At 35.1% G+C, this 21,087-nt stretch overlaps 1 protein-coding gene across 1 annotated transcript in view; it reads right to left on the bottom strand.

Annotated features, from left to right (window-relative positions):
* The window catches only part of LOC128886644 (putative inorganic phosphate cotransporter), a 52,990-nt gene that overhangs the window by 8,664 nt on the left and 23,239 nt on the right, over nt 1-21,087 (bottom strand). Inside the window, exon 2 of the mRNA XM_054141714.1 lies at nt 462-652. Coding sequence (XP_053997689.1) covers nt 462-652 — 191 coding nt within the window. The remainder of the gene's footprint in view (nt 1-461; nt 653-21,087) is intronic.

Raw genomic sequence — 21,087 nt, 5'->3', positions numbered from 1 at the left:
GCGGCCGCTCCAACGGTCTACGCGCGCTCTGATTGGTCGGGGTTTTCGCTTAATATCTCCTTAACGGAATATGAAATTGTTGTTCAGAATCGTCTCAGCTACCCCCCATTTCCGGCTCCTCCCCGACTTTTGGGACACCCTGTATATATAACAAATAATTAAATAGAAAATTTACTTACAAATGTGCTGTACTATGCTGTACAACGCTGTATTATTGTGTACTATACTGTATTGGCGTTGTATTTATACTGTTCTACGCTTTATTATGCTATACAAAGCTGTATTATTCTGTATGATTCTCTATTAGTACCTACGAATTTTATAGAAAGAATATTCTTAATATTAACATGTAATCGTTAACTTTACCCTAGAGTCAAGGCAAAGTTTCTTCAAAATTGGGGAAGAAGATTGCACGAATATTTGTGTCAGGGACACTTTTTACGAATGCGTGCAATACTTACGTGCACTGGAGCGGAATCATTGGCGTGGGTGTCAGGCCCGCATTCTTTCGCTACTATATCATGCTCACTGGCGATCGCGGTGTGATTGACCATCGCGACGATCGCCACGGACATGTTGGTTCTCATCACATAGGCGTTCGCCATGCCCAAGAACAGCATGAAGGTCACTATATGACGCGTTCCCACCAGTGCTGCAACAAGCAAACATTTGTTCGTTATCATTTATTTATCGCAAGTACGCTCTGTCGAATAGGGCGGAAAAATAGTCGAAAACATATTGTAGGGGTTACAGGAATATCAGAAACCTATAGCTTTTCAATGTGAATAGGTATCTTAGCGTCCGATCAATATATTGATTTTCGGAACAGCTGATCTGCCGCTGTTTGCAAGCGATGGGTTCGCGAAGGGCCAAGACGTCAAGGCGGACGGACCGAACGCGAGCTTGCGATGATCCGAAGACGGCTCGAAAACGAATGCGTCGCATGACCGATGACTTACCATCGGTAACGCGTAAACTGGCCAAGCAACCCGACGTTGCATTGTCATAATTAATAATTAGCCATATTGAATTAAAGAAATGATATATTGTTCTAGAAAGATCTGACCACGGAGTGGAGAAGGCATGGCCTTCTGGAAAGAGGACCGTGTTTTGAACCACACGGCACTTACCCCAGAACTTTCGTACGAAACAGTTATATCCTTTGAAATAATTTTTATCAGGTATCTGCACTGTTTATTTTTATTAATCAATTATTTTAGATATATCTCAGGTGTATACGCTGATTTAATCAGAAGACTATAAGTATCATAGCGAGAATTATATACATCAACTATGATACTTATTTAATTACTATAGAAGTTACACCAGCTATGTTTATACAATGGAATTATAAAAAAGGTATTACACCATAGTAGTGTGTGCCTTCAAAATGTTATTGCACCATATTGCTGCAAGGTACCTGCATTGCCAGTATACATGTAATGCCATCTAACGCGAGGAATGGGAACTATTTCGCTACTAACTTGGGTATTTTGTCGTCTACAGCGTTGTTTACGGATTTAAGGCTACTTTTACATTAATTTTTGATTTACCATATTAATGATCTTAATATTTTCGCAAACCAACTAGCTAATACTTTTCGTTGGAATAAGAAGAAAAACTCAAAAAAATGTTCCCGTAGGTCGAAGAAAAATAGGAAGAATTTATAGGAAAATCACAAACGGACAGTTTCTGAATTTTATATTAACGATGTCTCGGTTAAGAAAATAGAAAGCGGTGCGGTTGCACTTTTGGTGACAAAGTACATAATAATATGATTAGAAATTACAAATATAATAAGAGTTGAGATATAATACAAATATTCTATAATTACAAGTAACATTATTTTAAAAAAATATTAATGTTATTATTAACCTCTCGAGGGATTTTGAAAAGATTTTTTTGCTATAATCGAATACACACAAATCAAAGTAAGTTTTATTTGTAAATCGATTCTAACATTCAAATATGCTGTCTCGCTTTAATATGCTGTATTTTTCCATTCTAAAAGGTACTGTAATCGTAAGTAATAGTAATTTTTATATAAAGACCCAAGAGGTTAAAACATTAAATCGATCCAATTTTTCTTTATTTATTGTTCGTTACATCATTGCGCGCGAGAGAAGAAAAAAGAGGTTGGGCAGATTGCGCTTACGAAATACGTAAGTACAGTGGCAGCGAGAAAAATCAACGTCGACGATAGCAATGATGACAGCGATAACACTATCATCTGAAGTAGCAGACGATCTGAAGAATCATGCCACGGTTAAACCACAATTGGAATTTGAGATTTGTACAGTTTTCGATAAATTTCCAATAATTTCCAAGAGAAATACTTTTTCAAGCTAAGGTAATGGATTCCAAATTTCTTGAAAGGCATCCAAATTTCTGCGCTGTTATAAAGACAAGAAATTTGTATTATAGTCATTGTACTCGATTCAAAATTAACCCTTTCTGCACGATTTGACCATAAAAGTCGCTTTATCTTAAAGTATTACGTTTAAATTTGATTTAAACTACAATCTGAATTATATAAAGTATACAGGGTGTCCCAAAAGTCGAGGGAAGAGCCGGAAATGGGGGGTAGCTGAGACGATTCTGAACAACAATTTCCTTTGCAAAAATGTCGGATGGGGCTTCGTTAAGGAGATATTAAGCGAAAACCCCGACCAATCAGAGCGCGCGTAGACCGTTGGAGCGGCCGCGGTAGCGAAGGCTACGCGCTAGGCAGCCGCGCCCAATGTCCTTCGATGCACGTCGAGTCACTTGTTCGCGTACAAGCGCGGCCGTCAGCGCGTAGCCTTCGCTACCGCGGCCGCTCCAACGGTCTACGCGCGCTCTGATTGGTCGGGGTTTTCCCTTAATATCTCCTTAACGAAGCCCCGTCCGACATTTTTGCAAAGGAAATTGTTGTTCAGAATCGTTTCAGCTACCCCCCCTTTCCGGCTCCTCCCCCGACTTTTGGGGCACCCTGTATATTACATTTCATGTTGAATCACTATACGGTGTTTCAATTCATTGCGTATTATTCCGCTTATGTTACGTCCATTTGCTTATGTTTTACCGATCGCTTTCTTATGCTTCATCTTCCTCTTCGTTAACGAGATTCGCGTACGTCTTGGCGCGCGACGCGGCGCCGACAATGTTTAGCGTCAAGGACGCAAGGTCGAGACTAGTGAGGACACCGATTAAAAGTGTGGTACGCAAGGATCGACGACGATGTTAACGTCAATATTTTTATTTTTAAGATCGTCGAGTATTACACTCACTGTCCCCGACACCAGAGTTAAAAATTAACTCTTGTTGTTGCGTCTCGTTCTGCAACACTTACATACAGTGCTCCACGAAAGTGTTTGTACATGATGGCGAAATTAACTTTATTTTATTGATATTTCGATAACACTAAAGAAAATGTAATTATATGTAATTAAAGTAGAGTTCTTGATCTTTAAAGTGGGATAGGTACGTATCGAATAAAGACGTTATTCTTTTAAAGACGAATTTCTTTTAAAATTACTTGTTTTTTTTAAAAAAAAAATGCTACTCTTCCTTTTGTTATTGTGTATTATTGAATGTCCCTTCCCCTTTCATGGGCATCCCTCTTCTATGAAAAATGTATTTTTACACAAGAAACAAAATCTCAGAAACATAAGCTTTCGCTTATTCGATTTCTTATACAAACATCAGAAATTAAAGAAAAAGTTGTCCGTCGATTTTTTTTAAAATTGAATAAATCACGCGATGGAACTTCAATCTCCGAGTTAGGCGATAAGACTGATTTGTGTACGATTACGTACTGATTATTGCGTCTAAAAATTCTCCTATTTTCGGCACGAATATATTTGTTTAAACCGATTATCGTATAGAATGTACACTACAAAAATTGTATGCAAAGTACATTTTACAGTGACGAACAGATAAGAATGCATAAATGCTGTTCGCAATTCGTAGAACTCGTTCGTTGCAATAAAAGCAAAGTCTTTAAAAGCAATTGAAGATAACTGTGTACTTTAAGATACATGTTAATTAAATATTCACGTGAGTTAGGTTGCAAAACACCAGTTCGTTGAGACACCCTTTCACTTTGCTTTCTCTACACGTGTATTTCAATTCGCACATTTCGTTCACCTAATCCGGTAAATAGTGTCGTTTAATAAATCAAAAAAATTATTCAACGAAATAAATATTTTCATATAAATATGAACATAGGAGATAGAATCCATAAGAATAATACCAGTTGGCTCTGGATTCTAATGTATATTACAATAAGAAACTATGGTTTTGGAAAGACAACCTGATTATGGTCGTTTGCGTCTTTTATCGACGGTCAGGCGTGTGTAATCTCTCCAGAAGCGAATTCTTCTTTTTTAAATAAACAATTATCCAATCTGCTGACGTATGACTATTCAATCTTGTGACCATATTGTCCCGTTATATCAGTGGGAAATATAATTATGAGTATTTATTCGCAATTTTTCTTTCGTTACTTTCGACAAACTTGCACAAATAAATTACTGCTTCATCATTTATTACAAGTACAGTGGACGTAGAATGTATTCGTACACCGATCAATTTCCCAAAAAACTTTTTTGTGAAATTGTAGTTTATTCACTTCTTTTTTATAATCAATGATATTTTACATATTCTCGGAAGTCTCTAAGATAGATATAGTCCAAACAACATTTACTAGTTAATATAATTTGTGAAATTAACAAAAACTAACTCTTCTTAACTTCTTTTTTTATAATCAATGATATTTTATATATTCTCAGAGGTCTCTAAGATAGATGTAGTTCAAACAACATTTACTAGTTAATATAATTTGTGAAATTAACAGAAAAATGCGAAAAGTGGGTAAAAGTATAGAAGCAATAAGTATTTGTACCAATAAGTATTTGTAACCATTTACAGTAGAGTTTGTAACGTAAACGCATTAGTTTATTGCTCCGGACGAATTAGAAAACATCATATTTCCAGTAAAGTAATTTTGAACAGTTGTGCGAATACTTATTGCTTCAATATTTCTATCGATTCATTGCTTTTTTCTTGTTAATTTCGCAACTTACATAAATAGCTATTTTTCTTTTGTAATCTATCTATTCTAGAGATTTCCGAGAATATGTAGAACGTCATTGTTTATAAAAAAGAAGTTAATCAATTACAATTTAACACAGTTTTTTTTGTAAATTGCTAGGTGTACGAATATTTTCTACACCCACTGTAGGTACATCGATGTATCAATTATTATTTGTGCATGTGTTCCTGTTTAGCTAAATAATAATAACTATATTCATCACTATTGTGCAACTACCGTATATTATCATTGATAAAAATTACAATGAAATAGGGAGATTGTTTGATTAAACGTTCACTCTTGTCACGCAAAATAATGCAATAATTTCTTTTCTACAGAATCTTGTTCGTTGAATTTTCGATCGGCCACGTTATGCAATGGAACGTTAACAACTAAACAAACAATCGGTTCAAACGATTCGATCTAATGTGCTGCTATCGATGCATATACGCAAACCTCGAAGCGCGTTCAGACTCCTGATTGGTTGTATTTGCGTAACAAATCACATTCCGAAGAGGTTGAACCTAACGAATTATCACACTTGCCTTTGATTATTATTATTCTCCTCTATCCGATACTAATTTTTATTGATCTATTATGGCAATAAATGTAATAGATATAAAATTACTATTCATTTGTTTATTCTAATAATAAACGAAATAAAGGTTACAACGATATTTCGACTATTCAATAATTGAAAACGTTTACGTTAAAACCAGTCGTTTCCATTTTTGAGTCATTTCTAAACCAGATATCTATTCTGCTAATTAAAAAAGACACAACGAACTTTTTGCTTCCTGCAACATCTTGCAACAATTTTGCAAATAATGGATCTGTGGAAGATAATAGATCCTTCAAAGAAGTGTATTTCGTTTCTGAATGTATCCGCAGATTACGTGTTCTACCGATGAGGTCAGCATGTTCTACCGCATAGGAAAATAAATAGTCAAGGTTTAAACAATGGAAACAATCAGACTTTGCATCTTAATTCAGGACCTGTTCCCAACTGGTCTACATTTTCCAGTATGTTTTAGAGTTTCAATTTTACATTGTATTGCTATTTTTTTTTTAACTCGTTGCGCGTAGTTATAGTTAACTTATAGCCCTGAGAGTGTTCATTAACAAATATAATTAGGTTGTCCCGAAAGTTTCTTTCGCGAATTGCACTCAATTATTTTATATGCTCGTGTTTATATAAATAAACAATCTAATTTCATAGATATTCATGTTGTGACAGTAACGAAGCAAAATGAATCGTGCACAATTCAGTGATGTAACATAAAACATAAACTATCGTGCATGTATTATTTATTAATAAAGCGAAAGAAACTTTTCGGACAACCTAATATTTAAGTTACAATCATAAAATTGAATTATGCCAATGGTATGAATTCCTCCGCATGATCCTTCGTACGTATCGCGATCGAAAGAAAAGCTACAAAATGCGAATTAAAAACAAAGATTAGATTGGCTTTCACACGTGTTACAATAAGTCACGACTTTCATGGTAGTATTTTCGAATTTTTTGAGCTTCTTCTTCTTCTTCTTCTTCTTCTCAGCGATACATATCGATAACGCGTCGAGCGCGTTATCTACTGTTTATACTTTGCATGGCCGATCAAATGATCATTTTCAAACTTTTTTATATAGTTCTTACTTACAGTATATCAATCATACTGTTTCATGTATTATTCAATTCAGTATCAGCGTGGAATATTTTAGCGTTTAATTAAAAAAAAGTGTCTTCAAGACCATTTTACCGATGGCAGCAGAAACAAGTGCTAACGAAAATGTAGATGGGTGGTTTAGTATTCATTTCTAATAAGTGTATCAAATTCAGCATCGTGTCCAACGTGTTGAAGTGACTACGAACGGCCAATTAAAAATAATCAAATGGATAAACATAGACGAGTATTCCTCTGAATAATTTCTTAACGCGTAATCACAGAGCTCGCGTCGAGTCACTTGATGCGCTCGAGAGAAAATTGCGGTGGCGTTCCGAGGCCCGTGTCTCGTTCGAGTTCTCTGGCGTTTGCCGCGATGCTTGCCAAATAACGTCCGTTGAAAAACTACGCAACGAGCTGGGATGCACGTTCGCTCGCCTCGACAGCTTCCTGCTGGCGCTCAGGAAACGGCTCGAGTCCGCAACAGAGCTAGGAATCGTATCACCATCGATCCCAACCGGCAATTCCTTCCAAATGATTATCAATTATCTGGGATCGAGCGTACGACCCCGACGTTACGTCAATCCGCACGCAGAGACTTGGTTACCGTCACACTTGGGCGCAATTTATTCGAAACGTACACTTTTTCTCTAATTTACGACTCGTGCAACGAAGCAGGGGAACAAAATCTATGGTGTGTCTGTATTAGTTTAGGCGTCTGGCCACCCCGAGCGCTCGTCAGATGGGTACCATTCTTCGAAAATTCATAAATGCGAAAGTATAGAAAACGATATTTTTATGTTTTGACACATACTCAAAAAACGGTGTAACGAACACGTGAAAAATTTTTTGAGATAACAATAAAAAAAAAAATGGCGACAGTTCGAAAATTTTGACGAAGGCCTTCGACGCGAAACGCGCGTGGGCTGTACCGTCATTATATTCTTTAGGTTGCATGTGAAAAAGAAAAAAAGAAAATATTAGTTTGTTTCTGGAGTTTAGCGCAAGAGAGTAGCAATTGGATTTTTTTTTTTACCATTAAAAAAATTATGGTGAGTCGAAGAAATTTTCTTTTTTATTTTTCACCGAAATTTCGCGAGAAATATTGTCAATAAAATAAAATAAAAAAAAAAAAAAAAACTAATCAAGTAATCGCAAAAATCCATTGCTACTCTTCGGATAATCTATCTAAAAGTAGCGTGTAGAAATTTCAGAGCAATCGGACCGATAGTTTACGAGATTTACGTTGTACCATTTCGAAAAATGTAGGTTCGAAATGATCCCAAAAGAAAGTAAACGTGCGGTCCGATTGCTCTGAAATTTCAACACGCTGCTTTTAGATACATTATCTGAAGAATAGCAATGGATTTTTGCGATTACTTGATTAATTTTTTAATTAATTTTTTTTTTTAAGAATAGTACCCACCTGGCGAGCGCTCAGGGTGGCCGGACGCCTTAATTCAGAATTGAAATTCTTTCCATCGATCTTCGTTGATTCAATTTGTTGTGCGTTGAGCATTGCACATTATTTAAAGGGATCCACTAATCAAATTAAATGGCTGCAACCTCTCACAGGAATAAATTAATTCTTAAGAAAAAACTCACGAGCACTTGAGTAACCAAATTTTTTTCCAAATGATTCTTTCCTTTCGTTATTTGAGGAAAGAGGCGTTACGAGTAAATTTTGAAATAACAGTGTAATCGTTCACTCAATGAATAAATATAGATCTGCATATTAAAAAATATATTCGTGAATTGAAATTTTCCTTTTGGCCACAAAATGTACAAGCACATTTTGGAACAACAGCCTTTCCTGTACCTTGTATATTCGCGATTTATATAAATCATTATCACATCGTGTCTTTGAAGTTAAAAATACGTATGACATGATAAAGTATCAATGAAATATGTTTGCTATAGTGATTTCATTATTTCAAATACAGACATATTATTTTCAAAGACGTTTCACGAAGTGAGGATAACGTAATTGTATCTCATAAATGAAGTAACCGTGAAATAAAATAGCTTGTGATATAAATACTATTCCAAGCAGCACGTTATCTTATATCATTGTCATTTCAATGTTATAGTAAAAATGTCTTTCTGTATTTAATGAAATAATTTTAATAATCGTATCCCTCTATTTTTTGATAATTTTTACGCCATTAAGACGATGAAACGATAATAATAGTTAAAAAGAAAGAAATTATTGTATTAAACGAAATAGTTGAAACGCTATTTAACATTATTATCAGAAATGCTCAGGTTGATTTCTCAGCATACTCGGAACGAAACTTTCGCAGCGCACCGTTTCCCTTCGCCTGTTTGCTAAGTAAACATTGTAAGTAACAATTACATAGGCTAACATGTACGAAAGAAAGATAACAAAGTTTAACAAAGAATTCACGATAAGTGTTAATGCTCACGGTATTCAATAAAATGTTTTCGAACAAATTATTCTGATCATGGTTTAACGGATAAAACGATGTATGACGGGAAAATACGTGAAAAGAGTAAAGTACAAGTTATTGTTTATAAAAATAAACGAGTGGGAGGAATCTATAGTATTGTTTATACAGTCATCCGAATAAAAGTATTTTGAGACGAGGTAATTGATGATCATAATAATTATTTTCATTATAATCATTAATATTAATTATTACTATAGATCACTTTACATCGAAATATTTCTATTACTTCTATTAAGGAGACTGCACATTTGTGCATAACTTATGCATGAAAATGATATTAAACAAAATATATGTAAATAAGTGCATGGAGAAGACAAAACACCCAAGTTTGCCATATATTTGATACTCCTTCACGTTTCGAAATATTCAATTGTTGGATTGAGGTGCGGTAACGATAGTTTAATTTAGATTTGGATAAATATTACTACTATTGTCGTAACGTCTTTATGCTGCAAATAAAGGATGTATACATACGTACCGAATAGAACAATGTTGCGTAACGGCGAGACACAGAAAAGGCTGCTTCGAATTAAACCTTAAATATTTCGAGCACGCAAACAATCTACGCAGAAGCAATATTTACAAACGAGCACATTCCCACAGATGAGATAGTTCACGATTTTATTATTTTTTAATACACACAAACCAAAGCAATTTTTATCTGTACATCGACATTGACAAATATCCTGCCTCACTTGAATAATGTATATTTTTTTATTTCTAAAAAGTGTTTTAATCAGAATACGTGTCAATATCATAGGGATATCTTTTATGGTAAATATCCTTCAAGAGGTTAAACTAGATGTACAGTGGGTGTAGAATGTATTCGTACACCTATCAATTTCCCAAAAAACTTTTCTGTGAAATTGTAGTTTATTAACTTCTTTTCTTATAATCAATGATATTTTATACAGGGTGTCCCAAAACTCGGAGAGCAGCCGGAAATGGGGGGTAGCTGAGACGATTCTGAACAACAATTTCCTTTGCAAAAATGTCGGATGGGGCTTCGTTAAGGAGATATTAAGCGAAAACCCCGACCAATCAGAGCGCGCGTAGACCGTTGGAGCGGCCGCGGTAGCGTAGGCTACGTGCTGGCGGCCGCGCTTGCACGCGAACAAGTGACTCGACGTGCATCGAAGCATCGACCTAGCGCGTAGCCTTCGCTACCGCGGCCGCTCCAACGGTCTACGCGCGCTCTGATTGGTCGGGGTTTTCTCTTAATATCTCCTTAACGAAACCCCATCCGACATTTTTGCAAAGGAAATTGTTGTTCAGAATCGTCTCAGCTACCTCCCATTTCCGGCTCCTCCCCGAGTTTTGGGACACCCTGTATATTCTCGGAAGTCTCTAAGATAGATATAGTCCAAACGACATTTACTAGTTGATATAATTTGTGAAATAAACAAAAGAATGCGAAAAGTGGGTAAAAGTATAGAAGCAGTAAGCCTTTGAATAATTCTTATGACTGGACTGCGGATCTTTATGCAAAATAAAATCTTCGCGAACATGCCTAGAATAATTTAACCTCAATAGAAATTTATTTTATTCTGCAAATATTGTAACCTGAACTTTACTTTCAATCTTTTTTATATTCTTGCATACTGTTTGCATTTTGTAGTTTCTTGCACATTCAAATTTTCTATAAATGCAAATGTAGAATTTGTAACGTAAACACATTAGTTTATCGCCCCGTACGAATTAGAAAACATCAAGTTTCCAGTAAAGTATATTTAAAAAAAGCTGCAGTTATTTCGAATAACTAATAATTTAGTTAATTTAATGCTTAGAAGAAATGCAATAATTATAAAATCAAAAAGAAATCCCATGAAGAAAGCATCATATACTTGTAAATTAATGTAAATTTCTTTTTTTTTAATAAAGTTTTAAATATTAAACAGTTGTGCGAATACTTATTGCTTTAACATTTCTATCGATTTTTGTACTCTATCTATTTTAGAAATTTCCGAGAATATGTAGAATGTCATTGTTTATAAAAAAATATGTTAATAAATTACGATTTTACATAGGTTTTTTGGAAATTGATCGGTGTACGAGTACTTTCTACACCCACTGTATAACATAACCTAAAATCGTCGCACGTTTCAATGCTTGACGATCAGCTGTCACGGGGAGAAAAGAATCATGATCGAACGGAGCGACGACCGCGACAACGTTTCCACCCAATTGGATAATAAACGGTGATCTATTTTTGACGCACTTTCAATGAAGTCGTACTCGCACATTGCAGAGTGTGCGATACCCGATATTAGATTCCAAGTGGTGACGATGACAATTGCCCAAGGGATTGCGTATACGACTAAATAAAACTGACATCTGCGAATTAAACGAGAATCGACTTCGTTTTCCAGAAGCGTAAACGCACGCACGTGTCATAATTTTTCAAACGTGTGTCTTACGTAGTATAGCGAGAAGAGTAAACGATACGCGCTTTGCACGTTAATTTATCATGGCGTCCGTTCGCAGCTAACGCAGACGGTGCCGACCGTATCGCTGGAAGCAAACATAACTCGAGCGTTAATCGTAAAATTTTCCAATCGGCGAGAAATCAAACGATTAGGGACTGGCGACATTTTGATCTAGATAAACGTAAATGTAATATTTATAAAATTATTATTTATTAATTGATTAATTGGCGTTTCATTAGTCGTCAACCTCTTTAACGCTCCATCGATTGATAGCGATTGGGGATATGATTAAATTCAATAATAATTTTTATTTTGACAACATTAGTGTTATTCAATCTTTAATCGTTGTTTGATTAATATTGATTTTTTTAAATTCAATTAATGGTATTCTCGCCAAGAATGATTAAATTTGTTCTTTTCAAACCTCAAGTTGCGCTTAATAGCGCAAGGGACTAGTCACTATCATATTGCTCATCAACACGGTTTGCAAAATACTCATGCCAACTTGTTATTTACCTTAGAATTGCTTCATTTATGCAAATAATTGTCTGACATTGATTGCCACGCTAAATAAGTGTTATAGATTAACAATTATTTGGTATGTCAATCAAAGTCAGACAATTATTCGCTCGAGTATTTATGGCTGCTTTCCTTGTTTTTAAATTATTCCATATCATCGAGCTTCACACGAAACACCTTGCTCTTCTTTGTATCGACGATAATAATTCGATGTATCAACAAGGATGTTATACAAAATTATGGGTACCTGAAAAAGACCCTTCTACATAGGTCGCAAACTAGAGTTTCTAAATAAACTATACTTTCTATCTATTTCTATCTCGATCGACCAAATCACTGGTCTTAACCACACTTTTTTTAATTAAGGGGGTATTATCGTCTACAAGTTTGTTTTTTCAGTCATTTTTAGGAACTAATTTTGCGAAAACTATCAAACCTACAGTACCACAGTTTTTTTTATACATAATAAAACACGTTTCAACTAACAACACAAATTTTTATGAAATACTTCATTGAAATCTATACAAGTTATGCGCTGTTATGCAGGCTGTGGCGGTTCTAGTCGTCTGAGACAGAAAAACGAATTTCTTTTTCAATCTATACGAATGTAGTTATCGTCTGAACTAGAATTAAGTAAGTACTAAATTTTCTATCGGAATCGCAGCTGTTTGAAAATTAAAGTTTAATTTTGCTGAAAAATTATCAACTAAAATATGAGAACAGGGCTAAAATATTCAAGCTATCGGTATAATTTTCGTTCAGACCATAGTCAGAAGTCAGTCGGTCTAATAATTTTTGAGAAAAACGTACGCCCGACTTGAAAAATGTCGTTTCGAGAAAAACTCGTTTAAAGTTTGCTATACATTTAGCACTAATACTAGTGAACAGCCTTTAAGTCTCTGTAACTATGAGAGCTCTACGAATTTCAAATTAATATTTTAGGGGCACTTTTTCCAAACCCCAAATGATAAGAAAATGCAAAAAAAGAAATCGAATTTTTGAAGTTTCTAGACGATAATACCCCCTTAATCTTACATTAGTTACTATATTGAATTCAGTGATATTACGAAAGAATTGTATAATAATTTTTATATTGTGCATAAGGCCTGTACACAAGTTTGAAAACGGTCATTTTACCAGTCGTTGTAGACTTTCAATTAGCATTAATTGGTACACACTGGTTCTATTCGTCATGAAGTATTCAAATAAAAAGTGTGTCCATTTCTGGCGTTCGGTTCTGCGAAGAAACCAAATGCCGACTCAACGAAATTCGAGACGGATCGCCGACCTAGCACTTCTGTCCGCGGTCGAAACCAAGGTCAAGTTGCGAAGCGGTCTGCTTCCTCCTTCAAATATTATTCATCGTGACAAGTTATTATGTTTATTAAACGTCTTCGTTACGTGTAGAAAGTGTTCGTATCGAACATACATATTTCTAAAATGACACTTTTTAAATAACGTGAAATACTCCTCTATTCACCCGTTAACCGTGATTGTGAAAATCTAATTCATAAAGACAGGCCATTAAAAGTCTGGTGATATCTCGAGATTATTTTAGAAAATCTCATACTGTTAGGCAACATTTAGTACGAATACATCACTTGAAAGCATATCTTTTTTTTTATTGGAACTCGATTATTATACATTTGACGTTTCAAACAAATTAATACTAGCTTCTCTAAAAGTGACACGTTGTTAGTTATGGCCTGTATTTTAGTGAACGGGTTGTCAGGAATGACGTTTGATCATTCTCGTCTCAGTGTCTGAAATAATTTCTTAGTCTGCGTTTAAAACCTAAGCTTAAAGTTATCCTGTACGATACTTAAACATGAGACGTGCAAATAATCTAACAGACAAGATAAACAAAGGAAACAGCTCGAACAGCGAGAGGAAGAGTTACACAAAGATGGCGGATAACTCAGTTTATCAGACAAACACGTGAACAACACTGGAGGAAACGTCGAAACCCTAAGTATGTTATTAATAATTTCTGCACGATAAGCGGGATAACGATGAGACTTATTAACAGTATCGATGCCAAACTTTATTTCCGTAGCGTAACGTGCCGTCACGCTGTGATTATTTTGTACCTAACACTTACGTTGTCGCTAGGTATGTTGGAACGAATCGTTCAGAATGATATGCTGCTGAATGAAGGAGAAAGATCTCAGAGATCGTATTTAAAGATCTGATCTTGTTAAGTAGTAATGTTTATACCCAAGCTTCGTGTTCAGTCGTATAAAAAAGAAAAATCTAGATCGAAATGTCCTGAACCATTTTTCGATCCGAATTTTCCTTTATCTGTAATGAATATCTTAAAGTTGGCCAATCAGCGCGCGCCTATAGCGAAAGGGGAGGGAATCTGCTGGTCTCACCCCGCCCAAGTTCTCAGTCTCACGTCCTTTTCGTTGTACAGGGTGTCCCAAAAATGTTGTAACACATTGAAAGAGATGGTTCGGGAGGTGATTTGAAACAACTTTTTCCTTAGCGAAAATGTTGTCCGAGGCTTCGTTAAGGAGATATTAACAGAAAATCCCGACCAATCAGAGCGCGTGTATACCGCTGGAGCGCCCGCAGTAGGCGTGACTACGCGCTAGGCGGCCGCGCTCATACGTGAACGCTCCACCGGTATCCACGCGCTCTGATTGGTCGACGTTTTCCGCTAATATCTTCTCAACGAAGCCTCGGACAACATTTTCGCTAAGGAAAAAGTTGTTTCAAATCACCTCCCGAACCACCCCTTTCAAGGTGTTACAATATTTTTGGGACACCCTGTATACGCGTGCCGATTTGCAAACATTAAAAAATTCATAAGAAATAAAGAGAAGCTTGTATCGAAAAATGGTTCAGGATTTTTCAACTTGAATTTTCCTCTTCTATTCGATTATGCGTTATGAATGCGATCAGTCTGTTGTACGAACATGCGTATTTATGTATACTTACAATTCGAACCGTTTTTCGGTGGCAAACACGTGCCCGAACTTTGAACGTTCCCGCAGCTTTCTTCCAAAACGGTGACTAATGGTTCATAAACTGCTAACTGCAATCGGCAAAGAGCAAATCCCTGGACAAGGGGTTAAGAAGTCACGGTATTCAATTAAGCTCGTTTAACTCATTGTACTGATTCGAGTCTGCTCGCGTTGTTAATCGACGGAATTGACATACCAATAGTCGGATATCTGTGTAGAACAATGACGAGCGAAATTCTAAACAAGATGAAAATTTCGAGTTAAAAATAAGAGAAGAACAGGTGTTTCAATTGGCAAATTTTAAACACTCGTGAAATACTTTGGAAAAAATTTCGAATAAACATTTTTACTTAAACTAGAATTATGAACAGTTGAATGTAAATGCACAAAATTAATTTCTATAATTAATAAATAGATTAAATTAAATATAATTGAATCAATAAAAGCTGGATAATAGATAGCTTCTTCGAGTAAATAAGTATTATAAAGGTATTTCTATTCGTCATCAGTATTTCGAATAAAATTTTGCATGCCTGCTTGTAGAGTGGAATAGTGTCAATGATTCGTAGTCGCGTCGAACTCTCGAGGAATAGGAAATTCTGGAACGCGGTTCGCATGCGTTGCTAATTTCTGCGCCACGACTATCTTGCTTTGCAACATTTCGAAAACTGAATACATCCTAGCGATGCTGTTTTCTCGTTTAAAATCAGCAATGATTGTATCATTCCCTCTACAATATTAGAATTAATCCCACTGTGTTTTTAATCCTTGCCAAATTCTCCAAATAGAATGAACATTACCGTGGTCGAATAAACAATCATCTACTCATTGACAAACAAAATGTTAAATTTATTTATAAACGTTTTCAACCTATTATTACTGTGGCTTGTACTCTTGTCCTGCCAAGTCATACAGTAAGTTACACTTCAATTTTCTTTTGTACTTTATACAAAAATTCTACTTCAAAAAATAAGTTGTTTAACAATCGTAAAAATTAATAAGCAATTGATTTTATGGATTCCACAAGAGAAAATACAATTCCCTTTACTCAAATAATGAAATTATGTACACAACGTTTATCTTTCGATAAGTATTTTTAAATTCAACGTTTTTATCTCATTAATTATCGATGAGCATTTTTGTGTTATCCGATGATGACCGATAATAGTTCGAAAACGTTCGTAAATAAATTTGACATCACGTTCTGCCAATGAATAAATCAAAGTCAATCTTCGTTCGATCTTCAAAATTTCGCTCTATTGTAACGCATACATTTTCTTCTATATTATTATACCTTACTCTGCGTAACGTCTTTATTGCACAAAGTTACATAAACCACGAGTCATCAATTACACAATAATGTGTCTCGCACGTTATCAGTACCATTTCCATGTATCTGATATTCCGTTGGGCAATTATAAAATATAATAAAGTACGCGAAGAGATGAATTCCCCGTTTCTAAACCTAATCTCAGAAATATACACGAATAATGACTACGTATTAGCGTAAATATGTATTAGGTTGTCCGAAAAGTTTCTCTCGCTTTATCAATAAGTAATACATGCACAATATTTTATGTTTTATGTTACATTACTGAATTGTGCACGATTCACTTTGCTCCATTACTGTTACAGCAAGAATATCTATGAAATTAGATTGTCTATTTATATAAACACGACCATATCAAATAATTGAGTGCAACTCGCGAAAGAAACTTTTGGGACAACCAAATAATAGTATTAATTATGATAACAATTAAATAAAATGTAGAATTATAAGTATGAAAAATATAAAGTAGAACAATTAGGACCAGTGGCCAAGAATGAATGCAAAATAAACACGTTGTTAATAACGGTAATAATATTATTGCTATTCCTTCTGTATTAGAACAAAAAAAATATTTCAATGCCGAATAACGTAGATTACAAAAAGAAGTATCTCCTAACCAGCTGCAATCACATTCATTATCGGTAATAACATCTGTGAACACCTTATAAATTCTGCTTACATTTTTAAACGTAAATCGGGCGAACTGGCCTCAAACTAGTAGTAATAGTATGTTCCTCATTACCAGGCACAAATAAAAATATAAAAAAACAGAGGAAAAGATAAGACTGAGCTTGCCCTGTTTATCAACTGTACCTATAATCCATACTATTGCAGTAACCTCCCCTAAAGATTGTACAATACAATAATTCTACTGTAAATTTATTCAAACGAAGAAACAAAAACTTATTGAGTTAAGGGGGTATTATCGTCTAGAAACTTTAAAAATTCGATTTTTCTTTTTTGCATTTTCTTATCATTTGGGCTTTCGAGAAAGTGCCTCTAAAATATTAATTTGAAATTACCAGTATTAGTTCCAAATTGTATAGCAAACTTTACACGCGTTTTTCTCGAAACGACATTTTTTCAAGTCGGGCGCACGTTTTTCTCAAAAACTATTGGACCGACCGACTTCTGGTTTTACACGCATTTCGAGGGCACCGTCGCCTATGGTCTGATCTAGAATTATACCGATAGTTTGAATATTTTAGCCCTGCTCTCATACTTTAGTTGACAATTTTCCAGAAAAATTGAACTTTAATTTTCAAACAGCTGCGATTCCGATAAAAAATGTAGTACTTGCTTAATTCTAGTTCAGACGATAACTACATTCGTATAGATTGAAAAAGAAATTTGTTTTTCTGTCTCAGACGTCTAGAACCGCCACAACCTGCATAACAGCGCATAACTTGTATAGATTTCAATGAAGTATTTCATAAAAATTTCTCTTTTTATTTGAAACGTGTTTTATTATGCAAAAAAAAAACCCCTGGTACTGTAGGCTTGATAGTTTTCGCGAAATTAATTCCTAAAAATTACTGTAAAAACAAACTTCTAGACGATAATACCCCCTTAAAGGTGCGCAGATCCGACGGATTTATAACACCTAAATTGTGAAAAAAAAAAAAGAAAAAAAAAATTTATAGTACAGTTGCACGAGGTCTAAGGCACCGCTTACTTTGTCGCCACCGCACGCGCCAGTGCGTTCATAATTCGCGAACAGCTCGCGCGCGATAGCGGAGATTTCAATGTGTGGGTCAAGTTCGAGGTTGGTTCGATGCTTTCGTATCGAAGCCGTCGCTAGTGGAGGGCTGTAGGCGCGCAAGCAACCTCGAGGCTCGTTGGCATAGTGTGCGTCTATGTCGTCGAGCGTCGCCGCCGAGCAGCTGAGGAGCAGCAGACGAGCACGTGGTCGTCCGGTGGAAATAGCTTAACTGTGCCATGCTACAGCAACGTTAACGACTCGTCACCGTAAAACACACAGAACGAACCGAGAGAAAAGTAGCGAGGGCGAGAAGTGGGCGAGAGAAGGATAGAGGAATCGTTCAAACATCGAGCGAAACGAGGATCGGCGATTCGAGGAAGGAGGAATACATTAAGTTCGCGCACGCGACACGTGAAATGATCGTTGATCGCTTGATAGCTACTTACGCGCTCGTGACTCATTGTCAGAGATGGGCAAAGTCTCGAATACGAAATTTCAATTTTATTTTTCAAGTTATTCGACTCGGGTTAATCGTGAAATTAATGTACCTCGAATGAATATTTGATGTATAAATTAATTCTGTTTATAAATTAATCGCGTTTATATTCCATCATCTATAATTTCTAGTTTATGCAGAAATATTTACCCATCATTTTGTTTCGTTAGAGTACCAACATTCTAGGTCAACCTAATCTGCATTGTAATGAATTTAGACACATAACCTGAGTCTCAACCGGATAGACATTAGAGTTTATTTACAGTGGGCGTAGAAAGTATTCGTACACCGATCAATTTCCCCAAAAAAGTATGTAAAATTGTAATTTATTAACTTATTTTTTTTATAAACAATGACATTCTACATATTCTCGGAAATCTCTAGAATAGATAGATTACAAAAAAAAAAATAGTTATTTATGTAAGTTACGAAATTAACAAGTAGAAAACTATTAATCGATAGAAATGTTGAAGCAATAAGTATTCGGACAACTGTTTAAAAGTACTTTACTGGAATATGATGTTTTCTAATTCGTACGGAGCAATAAACTAATGTGTGTACGTTACAAACTCTACTGTAAATGGTTCGTCATAAGAATCGTACAAATACTTATTGCTTCTATACTTTTACCCACTTTTCGCATTTTTTTGTTAATTTCACGAATTCTATTAACCAGTAAATGTTGTTTGGACTATATCTATCTTAGAGACCTCTGAGAATATATAAAATATCATTGTTTATAAAAAAAGAAGTTAAGAAGAGTTAGTTTTTGTTAATTTCACAAATTATATTAACTAGTAAATGTTGTTTGGACTGTATCTATCTTAGAGACTTCCGAGAATATATAAAATATCATTGATTATAAGAAAAGAAGTTAATAAACTACAATTTCACAGAAAAGTTTTTTGGGAAATTGATCGGTGTACGAATACATTTTACACCCACTGTATACATATATACGAAGTTCAGTGGCTATAAAATGTTGCTTATTCTTTTTTTTAACGGGTTATAAGTATAACAAGTAGGTATAATAATTGTAGAAAAATAGTAGTGAGCAAAATATTACGCTGTATGTAATGTCCATCAAATTGAGACTTAGATTATGTGCATAGATACATTGGTTCTACATGGAAACTTCAAATAACAGATAGAACGTTTATGAATGTATAAATCGAACAAATATCGCGAAGTCGCTGTACACGTTGGACACATACACGAATTGGGCAATGGTTACTCTGCGATTAATTTTATAATCACTGCACACAATTATCAGACTAATCTACTTTATCAGTTTATCGTTATACTTAAAGAGGGATTTCTATTTTAAACAGAATCGGCGCTATAACAGAAAACAGCTTATTGCATAAAAATTTTTTAAATATTATATTAGTATTTAAATCCATAATTATCCATTATAAAATATTTCATAATTAATTCTGAATCACAAACTACATTGCCGTACCTTAAAGGTAAACTATGTTAAGTCCTTCAATTAATTTTCTAATTTAATTATGTATTATCTCGAGAATAAATTTCTAGAATTTCAACTCAGAACAATTTGCCCCTCCGATTTTGGAATTTGCGATGGTCTATCACTAATTCATAATCTTCCCGAACTGATCCAGTTTGATTATTCATTAATTGTTCATACCAATTGCGCAATAATTATTATCACGGATTACATTTCGTCCGACGTTGCAGCATAGCGTCTGGCAATCGTTTGTCTCGCGATCGACTTGATTCGCGAGCGTGACGTCACGTGATACATCGGGAAATCTAGCGAGTGCCAAAGTCCGCCATGAAAAACGCCACTTTCGACGTCTTGTTAATTTCGCAACTTACATAAATAGCTATGTTTTTTGTGATCTATCTATTCTAAAGATGTCCGAGAATATGTAGAATATGTAGAATGTCATTAAATTTTTTTTTGGAAATAGATCGGTGTACGAATACTTTCTACACCCACTGTAAGTGCTATACTGCGTATCACAAATAATGCCATACAAGGCAAAAAGATGTGCGAATGTTACGATTTTTCGTGCAATCATTTGTAAAACTTCAATCATCTGCTTGAACGACAATCGTAAAGTTTGTAGAGTAATTGAATGCAACCTGACACACGACGCAACTGGTTGGATGACAGCATGACGCTGCATACGATTATTGTTGCAATCCAACATGTGATTCACCGTTCAATAAATCATTACGTTATGTCAAAGTTAGGCACATCTTATCCGAATAATGAAAAGGACAGAATTAATTTTCACACCCGATACAAACGAAAATATCGAATGGTCCACATCATTTTTTTTTGCATCGTACATCACTGGAATTTCTCTACTTGTATCTGTTATTAGTACTTGTGTATCAATGTTTACGAGAAAATTCGGTGTGCTCGAAACGACACACGAATGACAACAGAACGAGTTTTTCCCC

This window comes from Hylaeus anthracinus, unplaced genomic scaffold (assembly GCF_026225885.1).
Source record: "Hylaeus anthracinus isolate JK02 unplaced genomic scaffold, UHH_iyHylAnth1.0_haploid 11985, whole genome shotgun sequence".
NCBI classification, from domain to species: domain Eukaryota; kingdom Metazoa; phylum Arthropoda; class Insecta; order Hymenoptera; family Colletidae; genus Hylaeus; species Hylaeus anthracinus.
The sequence above is the reverse complement of the archived record's forward strand: the minus strand, read 5'-3'. Positions and strand labels throughout refer to the sequence as shown.